Here is a 12,208-nt window from a genome sequence, read left to right as displayed (position 1 = left end):
CAGGCAATGATCAACTCCGGCTCACACTATTCTGAAGTCGTCTTCGATGTAATGAATAGTGGTCAACAAGAATCTAATACACACATTGCAAATGAATTCGATAGACACAATCACACTTTTATTATAATAGAGACTCAATCCCCACTTGAAACACCCAGACCACCTGGAAGGTTTAGAGTAACATTACAATTCCAAAAGTGTGATTGTGGTGAATATCAGGCTAAACATTTATCGTGTTCTCACGTCAAGGCTGCCTGTAAATCTGTCAATGTTGATCTCATGACCTATGTGCCGATGATATTCACTTTACAACACATTTTGCACATCTACGACAACTCCTTTGGTTTATTGTCACACGAATTAATGTGGCAAGAATATGAAGGAGATCAGTGGGGTCCTGATCCAAGGAGAAAGAGGACTGCAAAGGGTCGTTCCGTTTCAACTCGCATTCCTACTGAGATGGACGAAGACGAAAATGAACGAGTAAGTAGAAAAAAATGTGAACTTTGTCGGCAACATGATCATAGCAGAAATAATTGTCCTAATGTATCCTCATCTTAAGTTTTTCCTTAAACAAATGTCATTGTTTAAATATTTTATTGATGACGTAGTATAATGTTCTTATATAAATAAATTGTTAAAAGCTTTAGTTTTTTTATCATTTTTAATTAAATCTAATAACATAAACAAACTAATTATATTTAGTAAAATAGTTAAATTAAAAATTTTAAAATTCAGATTATTATACAAAATAAATATTTACTAAAATAAATATATTATTATACAAAATTCAAATTTTAAAACATATATTCACCCAAAAAATATCTTAAATAATTTAAATAATATAACAAAAATACTTAAATTTAATAATATCATTTTCTTAATAACAAAATTAAATTATAAAATAATATTACATAAATTAATTTAATAAATAAATAATTTTAAAATCAATTAAAAATAATTTTATATAATATAATATTTAATTTTAATAATATATAAACTTATTTATAAAAAAAAAAGGAAGAAGGGAAGTCGGGGTGCCAAATTCCAACTTCCGTGAAAAGCTTGAAACAGGTGTAGTTTGGGAAAAAAATTCTCAAACTAGTGTATATTAGGCATATTTTGGAGAGAGAGGGTGTAGTACGGTAAAAAAAACCCATCCAAACTACAACACATAAGAAAACTGCAAATACCGTCACCTTGTTCAATCACGACATCTGCTATAGAGTGCAACAAAACGTGCTTCTCCTTCTTCAGCACTCCAAAGCACGAAAATGGCACCGGCCTAGTAACCAGAGCTACACAACCACAAAATCACACATTAAGGTATGGTTTGGTTTTGTGGAATGGAATGGAAACAAAGAAAATTGAGAAGAAACATTTTGAATTAAGGTAATATAGTAAAAATGTGGGACCTAACACTAAATATTGAAAATCCTTTCTCCTTCCTCACCAATTTTCATCTCAACCAAACCAGGGTAAATGTAACATTAAATATAACAACAAATTAAAAAAAAAAAGAACAAATTAAAAAACAAAAATTCGAATTTTCGAGAGAGATTGCCTTGTAAACATCCTTCCTAAGTATAAACCTTCTTACAGGGAGATAAAGCAGCATTAGAATTCCAATGCCCCACGCCAATATCAGCAACACCAAGTAAAGCACCCACTGCATCGTTTGGCACTTCACCATCCTCTCTATTTCCACCTATTAGACATAAAATTAATTTAGTTAGTTAAAGTTATTTGAGTAAGTTAGTGTTGATTATTCAAGTTAGTTATTTTCTATCTTTGTATAAATACATCAACTTTATAATACCTTGATGAATGAATGAATCCTAAAATTACTTTTCATCTATCTTTCATTTCTTTCATTCCTAATACCACCACCTCCTCCTTCGTCCATTTTCTCTAAGTACACCCCCATCAACCTTTTTATATTTTTCTACTAGATTTACCCTTTTAAACCTTATCTTACATCCTCCATGTTTGCTAGTATTTAAAATCTTATTTTTATTGTTTTTTAAACCCTAATTTTAAATATCATCTTCACCCCCATCAAACTTTGTATTTTTACACAGTAAAAACTAGAGACACTAATAAGAAAACATACCTTAATTACAAAGAAAATATTTTGACGGTAGGTTTCACATTATTTTGTCCGTCAAAAGTTTTGTATACGTAAATTTCAGCCTCGCTGTTTTAGGTCTCAAGCGTTCCTCTCAACTCCAAGTCTACAATGTTGAAATAAGCATGTGCGCACATGTCAACAATTTCAGCGACTTGCTAAGTGCAACTCGTTAAGGTATGATTTATGACTACCAGAGATGGCTTTATGGGAATAATTTATACCTATTCTAGAAATGTAATTTTGGAACTGATATATAACTATTAAATAAATGCATTTCAGAATAGGTATATAATATTCCAATAAAGTCATTTATGGTACTATTTTATTTTGTTTGATCTCATCACAACATTATTTCTTTTCTAATTTTATTTTTAATATGTAAACATAAAATATCATATTAGTAAGATGTCTGAAGAGATGGAGGAGGGTTCCAAAGGGTTGTACAATTTAAGGAAAAAAGAGTATAATGGGTAATTAAAAACTAAAGGGAAGGAATAAGGGTGTACTTAGAGAAAATGGGAAATCTAAATAGCAATTTCCATAATTGTTTCACACTAATGGGCCTAACTGGTTTCTCAGCCCAAAGTAATAAAACCTCGTAAACCCTTTGTGGCTTAGAAGAGAACGAGAGAAAGAACAATGGGGGCGAAGAAGCAGAGCCAGGGAGTGAAAAATAAGGGTAATGGCGCCAACAATGATGTTTTCGCGTCATGCTCCTTCTCCAGCCTTGGACTTGATTCCAATTTATGTGAACAACTTCGTGGTATTTTTTTTTCTCTTTTTTTGTTATTTATTTTTGGTTGGTTTATTGAGAGTAATAAAAATTTAATTTTTATTTATTTTTTTGTTTACAGATAGGTTGGGGTTTGAAGTTCCAACGCTGGTGCAAGCTCAAGCAATTCCCGTTATTCTCTCGGGGCGGCATGCGTATCCTTTTTCTTTGTTTTTTTTTTAATTTTTAAATTTTAGAAATTTTATTTTGGTGTTTCACGGTACGAGTTTTTTTTTTTTGAAAAGCTTAATTGGGTTCTTTAATGAGAAATTTTTAGATTGGTGAATGCTGCAACGGGCACGGGGAAGACTGTTGCGTATTTGGCTCCGATTATTCATCACTTGCAGGGTTATGAAAATCGGATTCAGCGCTCTGATGGAACATTTGGTGCGTTTTGTTTTTATTTTGAACAAATATTTAGTTCCTTTATGTAATAACTTTTTCACAAAATGGGCTGTTTGATTATGTTCTCGTAACTTTTGTTATTTGAGAATGATAATTTTTATATGCTACTTATAGTCCATATTGTAGTGATGTTACTTTCGATATTGGGATGATTGATGAGATAATGGAAGTTGTTAATTAATAGTAATATTTTACATTTACTTCGGTATGTGTCGAGTTACTTTGGATTTGTTTTCGACCATTGGCTTCATGTTGCTTTCATAGAGGAAAGGGAACGTGAAAGTTTGAGTTTCAATGTCCCGAAACGAACAAGCTTGTGCTGTTAGGTATACTAAGTTGAGCCCTTTGACCTTGAAAGCATAGACAATGTACATACCCACCTGACATTTACTTACAAACAACAACAAAAGCCTTATTCATCTAGGTGAGGTCGGCTTTATGGATTGTATGACGTCACCAGGCACAGTTAAAAACCAAATTCTTAGCAATATTATTCATCATTATATTCCTTTTAACGATTTTCTCCATTGTCCTTCTTGGTCTCTCTATACCCCTTTTTTACCTGGCTAAAAACCATGATCCCAACCTTTGCTTAAATTCAACCTTTTCTTTCTCAAGAATGAGAATCTTGATTATATGTCAATTAGCAACTATCCTACAAGCTTAAACGTTTGTGTGAAGACATGCCAATTATTTTCTATAATAATATTGAGAATAATGCTTTGCCAAAACGATTGTCAAAGTTTTTTCATTAAGTTAACATATCAATGTCACTGTTTTATACTGTCAAAACATAATATTTTCTTCTTATGGCAAGTTCATCTCATATTAATCATAAATTTAATTGATTTATTGGCAATAGCGTTGGTTCTTGTACCGACGCGGGAGCTATGCTTGCAGGTTTATGAAATTCTTCAAAAGTTATTGCATCGGTTTCATTGGATTGTTCCAGGATACATCATGGGTGGTGAAAAGAGATCAAAAGAGAAATCAAGGCTGCGCAAAGGTTGAAATCATGTTTATTCATCACCTGTACCCTTTTCTGACTTTGATGTTTGTTTTCTAGTTGTTCTACAATAAAATCTTGAAAATGGTTGGAGTGAAATTATGGAATAAAAGAGAGATCTATATTATAGGATCGTTTTGGATGTTTAAAAGAAAATTAATCTATTACAGAAAAGCTATGTCATGATAACAAGCAGCTTTGGTGTTGTGCTTTCTTGTGTTTGAAGCCCAAAGTAGGACTTTTACAGTTTACTGCACCCAATCAAATTTATAACCTTTGTTGTTCCTATTTCAGGCATATCAATTCTTATAGCAACTCCTGGGCGCCTTTTAGATCACTTGAAGAACACAACAGCATTCTTGTACTCAAATTTACGCTGGATAATTTTTGATGAAGCTGACCGGTATTGTTTACACCTATTGCTTTGCTGTCATAGAAATTACCATATTTGCATAGTAAATATGGTACCTATTGCTCTGCTGACATAGAAATTACCATATTTGCATAGTAAATATGGTACTTGTTTTCTATGCTATATATTATCTCATGAATGAATTAGCATAACACATGTTTTATGCAGGATTTTGGAATTGGGATTTGGAAAAGATATAGAGGAAATACTAGATCTTTTAGGCTCAAGGAAAAAAGGGCATGGTGATCAAGAGAATACAGTTCTAACACACTCTAAAATTCAAAGACAGAATTTGCTTTTATCTGCCACCTTAAATGAGAAAGTGAACCACCTTGCTAAAATGAGTCTAGACAATCCAGTTATGATTGGTCTTGATGGTAAGAAAATGGAACCAATTTCAACAATTAAAAGGCTTGATTCTTCAGAATCTGATGAAGACAGTGAAGATAAATATTCCAGTAAAGTACCAACAGTTGGAGATTACAAAGTCCCCATACAGTTGATTCAGAGATACATGAAAGGTATGTGACAATTAGAAATTTCTTCAGTGAGCTTTCTAATTTAAAATCCTATTTGAAGATCTTGAATTCTTAATTGGATTACTATGCAGTGCCATGTGGTTCACGGCTTCCTGTACTTCTTTCAATTCTAAAGCATCTCTTTGAAAGAGAACCTTCACAAAAGGTTAGGCTTCACTTTAACCTTTGGTCCCTTTACTTGTCTAGCCCTAGATTCCTTGAATCTATTTCTTAGGTGGTATATAATATAATTAGTATATTTTGCAATTTGCGCTCTACACATTCCTCTTTATTGTTTTCAATGGTCAATGATTGTTTGTAAATAGGTGTATAATGGCATGACCTATGAATTGTGTGATGTTTCTGGTGTAATTTTGTAAGAAATATGCAGATAAAGAGTAAGGACAAAAATATGTCATGGATGTGGCAATATGTCATTAAGAAAATTTATTTGCCAAAAAACAAGATCCATATTATTTTGACTAAGGTACTGGTTCTTATATGTATAATTTATAATGAATGAATCTGCAATTGCATCTATCTTTCCCCTCACTTATGAAAGTTGTTACAAATTCAAAATATTTTGCTTTATTAATAAATCATTCATCTGATGATTCCACAGGTCGTTTTATTCTTTTCAACATGTGATGCAGTAGATTTTCACTATTCACTGTTAAGTGAATTTCAATTTTCATCCTATCCACAAACAGAAGGGGTCCGACAGGTGTTTCTTGGATGCAAAACTTTCCGGTTACATGGTAATATGCAACAAGAGGACCGGAGAACCAGTTTTCAGGCCTTTAAAACTGAGAAATCTGCTCTGCTTTTGTCCACTGATGTTTCTGCTAGAGGATTGGATTTTCCAAAGGTTAGGTGCATCATACAATATGATTCTCCTGGGGAAGCTACGGAATATGTTCATAGGTATTTGCTTGTTTGACTTCTTTTGGGTTTGATTTATTTGTTTGGGGGCAAGGGTTGGAGGATGGACAAGTTTGTTCCATTAATGATCTCTTCTTTTATATGTTCATATTGAAATTTAAATTAAATAAGCATGCTTTGACCTGTTTATATGGTCTGTATGACCTATAAATGTTTTGAGTTCATCAATTGTTTTAATAAATATGAGCAATAAAAGGGCAATGTAGTGCTACAAAGCTCCAGCCATGATGACTTCCAGAGACCATAATTATGAGTAACGTCACTAAAGAAGAGAATTGGCACATGTAAACATCAACATTTTCCTTCCAACAGCTAATAGATATATGTCTTAACATTCATACATAATTTAACCTGAAAATTACACATAAATGACCTATAAATAACTTGCTAGAAGATCATATGGTAAAATGTGATCAAAATACGAAGTTGAATTATATGATGCATTAATTTCAAAAATAAATTTGGAACTTTTCTCTAGTTAACCTCATTGTTTTCCTTGATGTGATTCTAAATCCTAGTTCATGATTTTATTTTAGGGTGTGTTTATGTTTTTTAAGGCCTCAGCCTCTCTTAAACATTAGAGGCAATAACAGTCTTATCTTCCTTTCTAATGGATAGTTAAATGATCCACATATCATAATTATCATTGTATTAAAATAAATTTACATGAGATTTAGCCTAGAAAGGGCCCATTATTGAAAATGTAAGTCCTGCTTGTAATTCTTTTAAGGATTTTCTTGCTTGTTTTATCCAATAGTTTTGTGATAAAACTTAAAGTTCTGTTTTAGAAGCCTAAAGTATAGGTATAGGTTTTGGTCATACTTCACTGAGTGTGATTTTAAGTTTTTAACCATGAGTGAGTGGAGCCTGTTTCACTAGATATCTTGTCTAGTAGATTCAGCAGCATCTTCCCAGTTCTTCCATATGATTAATTATAATCTTCCGATGTGATTTGAAATACTATCTTCTGATTTATCATGAATTCATGATGCAGAGTTGGTAGAACTGCTCGACTGGGTGAAAGAGGAGAGTCATTATTATTTCTGCAACCAGTTGAAATAGACTATTTACAGGACTTGGAGAAACATGGTGTCTCACTCACGGAGTATCCTGTCCTCAAAGTGTTGGATAGTTTTCCACTACAAAAGAACCACACAAAGAAGTCTGTTTTCTTAGAGTCACATCCCTGGGTCCTTTGTCTCCAGAAGGCACTTGAAGCCTTCATCATGTCCAAGGTGATTCTCATTGCTGATCTTATTGAATTTTTCACCATGCTTATTGTCTCTGTCTTATCTAATTGAATAATCATTGAGAAAACTTTTGTTTTAACTTTTTAATCCTATTTTGACTTGGAAAACATGTCATCAAAGTTTAACTATAGAATCATTACCATTGGATTTTTTAAAAGTTTGTAACTTTTAAAAGCAACAAAACATTTTGTTGGTTTTGTGCATCTACTAAGCCACAGAACATAGAACCGCTGACAATCAAAATAAAATGCCAGATAGATTTTACCTTGGTGCTATGTTTGACTTTGAAAGTATTTGAAGTGAGAGGAAAAGAGGGCTAGATAAGTGAAGGGGAGGGGGATTGTCTTCTGTCTGGATGCTAAAGTGAGGATAGAAAGGGAACTTTCTTACCCTTGCTAAATGAGAGTTACTTTCTGTGTTTATTTAAAATAACCTTAAATTCAAGGGTGGGGAAAAAGTTACAGCTTTGAGGGGGATTGTCTTCTGTCTGGATGCTAAAGTGAGGATAGAAAGGGAACTTTCTTACCCTTGCTAAATGAGAGTTACTTTCTGTGTTTATTTAAAATAACCTTAAATTCAAGGGTGGGGAAGAAGTTACAGCTTTGAGGGTACCCCTCCTATAGTTCCCCCATCTCGCACCCCCACTGTGCTGAGTAAATGAGAAGATGAAAAAGGTGATTTGGTCAAACAATAAGTAGACCAATGGAGGCTCTGGCAAGAAATTGGATCAAATGGAATATATTCCAATTAAAATGGTGAGGAAGACCTAGTAAAACATTAGGGCTAACCATCAATTTGTTTTAATGATTATATTGAAAATTGGTTTATGATAGTGTTTAATGCTTTCAATTGATCCTGGTAGCCAACTGCACTCACGACAAGGTTATTATTTGCCATAATGCTGATAAAATTTATAGGCAGTTTTAATTAAAAGGAACATTTAATGCATAATATGTAGAAAGCTTATTTAGATTTAATTATTTGAGTCCAGTTACATGCAACTTGTGCCCGTCATCATATCTCCGGGTTTTCTATATCTCCATAGTGAATAGTTAATTAACGAAAAGAAGGACTAATTAACCAACAAGTTTGAGGCTCAATTTGCATTGGTCGAAGTCTGAGACTTGGAGTTGGGAATGGTAATGTTGGAGGCTTGATCCTCCACTAGGCTGTTGATAACCCCTCCTTACTCAGGAGTTTGCAGCTCCAATGCATTCAAGAGGCAAATTAGGCCTATAAGTTTGTCATCTTAAAAATTGACTGTTAAAATTGAATATAAAAAACAACTCTTGATGGAAATCAAGGATCAACCCTCTCAAAAGTATAAGGTATTAAAGTTAGAGCTTATGAATGGTTTAATATCAATGTGGAAAGGAGATCTCTAATTTGCAATATTCCTTTTTCTTAATTGTATAAGTCAAGCATGCACTCAAACAAAGAATGTATAAGCATTCTGTACGTGAATATATTTTCCCCTTCCATCTATAAGGGATTCTTTGTTGCTTGTCTATTCATAAACCAATTTTTTTTGCCTGTCCTTTTCAGCCCGAAATGGATGAACATGCCAGGAAGGCATTTTGCTCTTGGGTTCGTGCGTACACAGCCCATCGCGGTGAGCTGAAAAGAATATTTATGATCAAGAAACTCCACTTGGGGCACGTAGCAAAAAGCTTTGCATTGAAACAACAACCCTCCTTAGTTGGGCAGTCATTCCAAAAGCAAAATAAGAAGAGAAAGAGATTTGAGAAGAAAAACGGGTTTACAAAAAAGAGAAAAGTTGCCAGTGTGACAGAATGCAGACCATGAAAGTGGATTTGATATAAAGTTTTGATAAAAACAAAATGATGGTGACGAATGATGACTATGGATGGATCCAAGGGAGACCAGAATCTTGATCATTGTATCAACAATAGGGTTACTAAGAGACGTGAGATGAGGTAGTGTCAATGCCTTCGGTTCTGTTCATTTTTGTAGACCAAATTTCTAACCTTAGGCTTCAAGCCAGATGCTTGCATGTATACTACTTTTATTTAATATTTTATAGTGATATTTATATAAACCTTTTTTATGGTGGTGGTGAAAGCCTGAAAGGGGGGAAGGGGATGTTAAAACTACTAGAAAAAAAATTCTCTTTTGAATGTACTAGTATAACTAATCCTCTAAAGCATTAGCATAGCATTCGCAATGAATTTGTTTAGATACAAGAATAGAAGTGCTTGCTTATAAGAGCTTTTGATAGCTTTTTTATTGGCAAAAATTCTGTGGTGAGGTTGTTTATTTTTAAAAAAAACCCTTTGAAATAAGTATTTTTAAAAAATATATATAAGATTTGTTTCTTAAAATAAGCAAAAAATCATTTATTTTATTAAAATAATTTCTGAAATGTATCCAAACAGGTCGTGCGCTTATGTTGCTTTGAAAGTCGAATTGTTAGCTAAGCCTAACAAGATCAATGCTATTCACACATCCCTTTCTACTTTTTGCATCCTCCACTTTTTGTTTTTATTCTCAAAATGCCTTCTTTTCTCACCTTTACACCCCTTACTTACCTTTTTTTTATACTGAAACTAGCTTTTGTAACGTAGTTATATGTTTTTAGAGAAATAATACGTATACAATAATTTATATAATATTATATTTTGTATCTCTATTTCTTCCATCCTATCATTTATTACATATTTTAAATTCAAATTTATTTTCCTTTTCTCTTTCTCTCTTTTAGTTGTATAATTTACTGTACAATTTGTTGTACAAGTATAATTTCCAATTTTTTAATATATTACTAACATTAGTTTCTGTAAAGGATAATTTTGTAAAAGAAACATGCCAAAAAAAGCCAGAGCAAATTTTCCCTTCAATCAATATTGCATTATATGTTACAAGGTTTAGATTGGCTTCTTTTTAATAGCTTGGGCCACAAGACTGTATGTGGAAATGTAAAAGACTAAATGGAGCTGTTCGGTCAATATCTTCTGCGAGTTGGATTCCTCATGCTTGGATTGTTTTAGTTCACTAAATTATTTGCACATTTAAATGGGAAATATTATGACCATTTATTGAGACAATGGTTAAAATCAGGAAATTTGTGACTGCTCTTGGTGCTCTAGGAACATCAGATGACTAAAAAATTGTATTATGGGATTTGGTTCCGAACAAAATGGTTTATCTCAGTAGAAATTTGGTTACTCACCCTCCATCTTTCACCATCAGCGGTTCATATACATAACTACTGACAAAATTCATTATTTTCACCGACTTGAAAAATAAAAAAGAATTACAAAATGTCACTTCTATTTGTGCTTCATTTTTTTCGATTCAATCTACTGACTTAATTATCACCACGGGTGATTAGGGGATCAATTCTAAAATTTTTGCTTATGGAATAACATCTATAAGAGAGGTCAATGCTTTATATTAATTTTAGTATTTTAGGGATTAATCTTGGACTTTTGGCATGATGATACTTTTGGCTCACGAAAAAAATATACCACTAGGAGTTCAATTCTCATATTCATGTGTATGAAGGAGCATATCTTAAAAGAAATCAACTTTTTAAAATAGTACAGTATCTCAAAAAATTAGTCTGTATTTTTCGGCTGAAAATATTCAAAATTCATTGAAAAGTATCAGTAGGGGTGTTTATGAAACATGTAGTCACTTTGGTTTGATAATCGATTATCTAATCAATTTTGATTTCAATTTAATTTAATTTAGATTGAATTTACTCTTAACTTTTCTAAAGAGTTTATTAATATTAAAATAAAGGTTTAAATATATTTTTTATTTCTGTAATCTAATATATTTTTTCATTTTTGTCCCTGTAAAGTGTTTTAAATAGTCTTTATTTCGTTGTTTAAAATATTTTTTACTGTTCAAAGTACTATCTAAAACACAAAAATAAAATAAACATATTTTATAAAGACTAAAAAAAATACAAGAATAAAAATATATTTAAAGCTAAAATAAACAAATCCATTATCAAACATAACACCACTTATATATAACTCACATAATTCAGAATATAAATTCAAATTGTAAGTTAAGGATAATCTTACAATCTCCCAAAGAAGAAATACATAACAAGATCATCCTGGATAAATTTATCTATAAGAAGTTAAATTAATTTATTTGCTTCAACTTTTGGAAAAGTTAGATGAGAGGATTTCTATAAAAGTTAAGTATATAAGTAGATTTTAGCTTATAAGACAAGCTTAATTCATTTTATTATTTTCTTTTCTTTTTCTATCTATGTTTATAGAAAAGTTTATATCAAGATGGCCTACATAGAAAATTCATAGTGAATCATCTTGAATATTTAATAAAGTCAAATTCCATTTAGATTGGATTGATTTCCCACTTGCTAACTAAAACCCAATCCAATGGAGAGAAAAAAAAATAGTTTCTTCGGTTTTCATTTTTATTGTGGTTTTATGAATTGAATTATGCTATCATTATAATTAGAGTGGATTAGTTGATGAACACATCTAAATAACGTGGGACTACAAACAATTCTCTTTTCTAGTGTATTTATAATATATAAAATTTAAAACTATATTTATCGTTGATAGACCCCAAATTGATCATGATTGGACCAACAATTATAAAAATTGCTTTCACTGCATGGTTCAATATTCAGTTGTTTTAAAAAATATTATTGATCTAAAAGTCATAATTTAGGGGTTATTTGATGACATTTTACGTGATTAAGAGACAAAATTTGTAGACTAAATTGGTAACAATTTATATTTAAAGGGCTAAATTCATGTAAAGAA

At 31.8% G+C, this 12,208-nt stretch overlaps 1 protein-coding gene across 1 annotated transcript; it reads left to right on the top strand.

Annotated features, from left to right (window-relative positions):
* The first annotated feature begins 2,755 nt into the window (after positions 1–2,755).
* Positions 2,756–9,508, top strand: LOC114368994 (DEAD-box ATP-dependent RNA helicase 17-like). The gene is made up of 10 exons (XM_028326297.1): positions 2,756–2,894; positions 2,986–3,058; positions 3,181–3,290; positions 4,171–4,314; positions 4,609–4,717; positions 4,895–5,247; positions 5,337–5,410; positions 5,867–6,168; positions 7,181–7,421; positions 8,982–9,508. Exons 1-10 carry the CDS (start codon positions 2,771–2,773, stop codon positions 9,240–9,242), a joined length of 1,791 nt encoding a protein of 596 aa, XP_028182098.1. The 5' UTR covers positions 2,756–2,770; the 3' UTR covers positions 9,243–9,508.
* Positions 9,509–12,208: the final 2,700 nt, after the last annotated feature.

Source organism: Glycine soja, chromosome 9 (assembly GCF_004193775.1).
Source record: "Glycine soja cultivar W05 chromosome 9, ASM419377v2, whole genome shotgun sequence".
NCBI lineage: Eukaryota > Viridiplantae > Streptophyta > Magnoliopsida > Fabales > Fabaceae > Glycine > Glycine soja.
Note: the sequence above shows the minus strand (reverse complement) of the source record. Positions and strands in the feature narration are given on the sequence as shown.

Excerpts from the sequence above, each read along its gene's own strand:
- LOC114368994 (XM_028326297.1), top strand. The coding sequence starts at position 2,771 with ATGGGGGCGAAGAAGCAGAGCCAGGGAGTGAAAAATAAGGGTAATGGC. Across the intron at positions 4,718-4,894 it reads ATTTTTGATGAAGCTGACCG|GATTTTGGAATTGGGATTTG; the intron begins GTATTGTTTACA and ends TGTTTTATGCAG. Across the intron at positions 5,411-5,866 it reads AAAGAGAACCTTCACAAAAG|GTCGTTTTATTCTTTTCAAC; the intron begins GTTAGGCTTCAC and ends ATGATTCCACAG.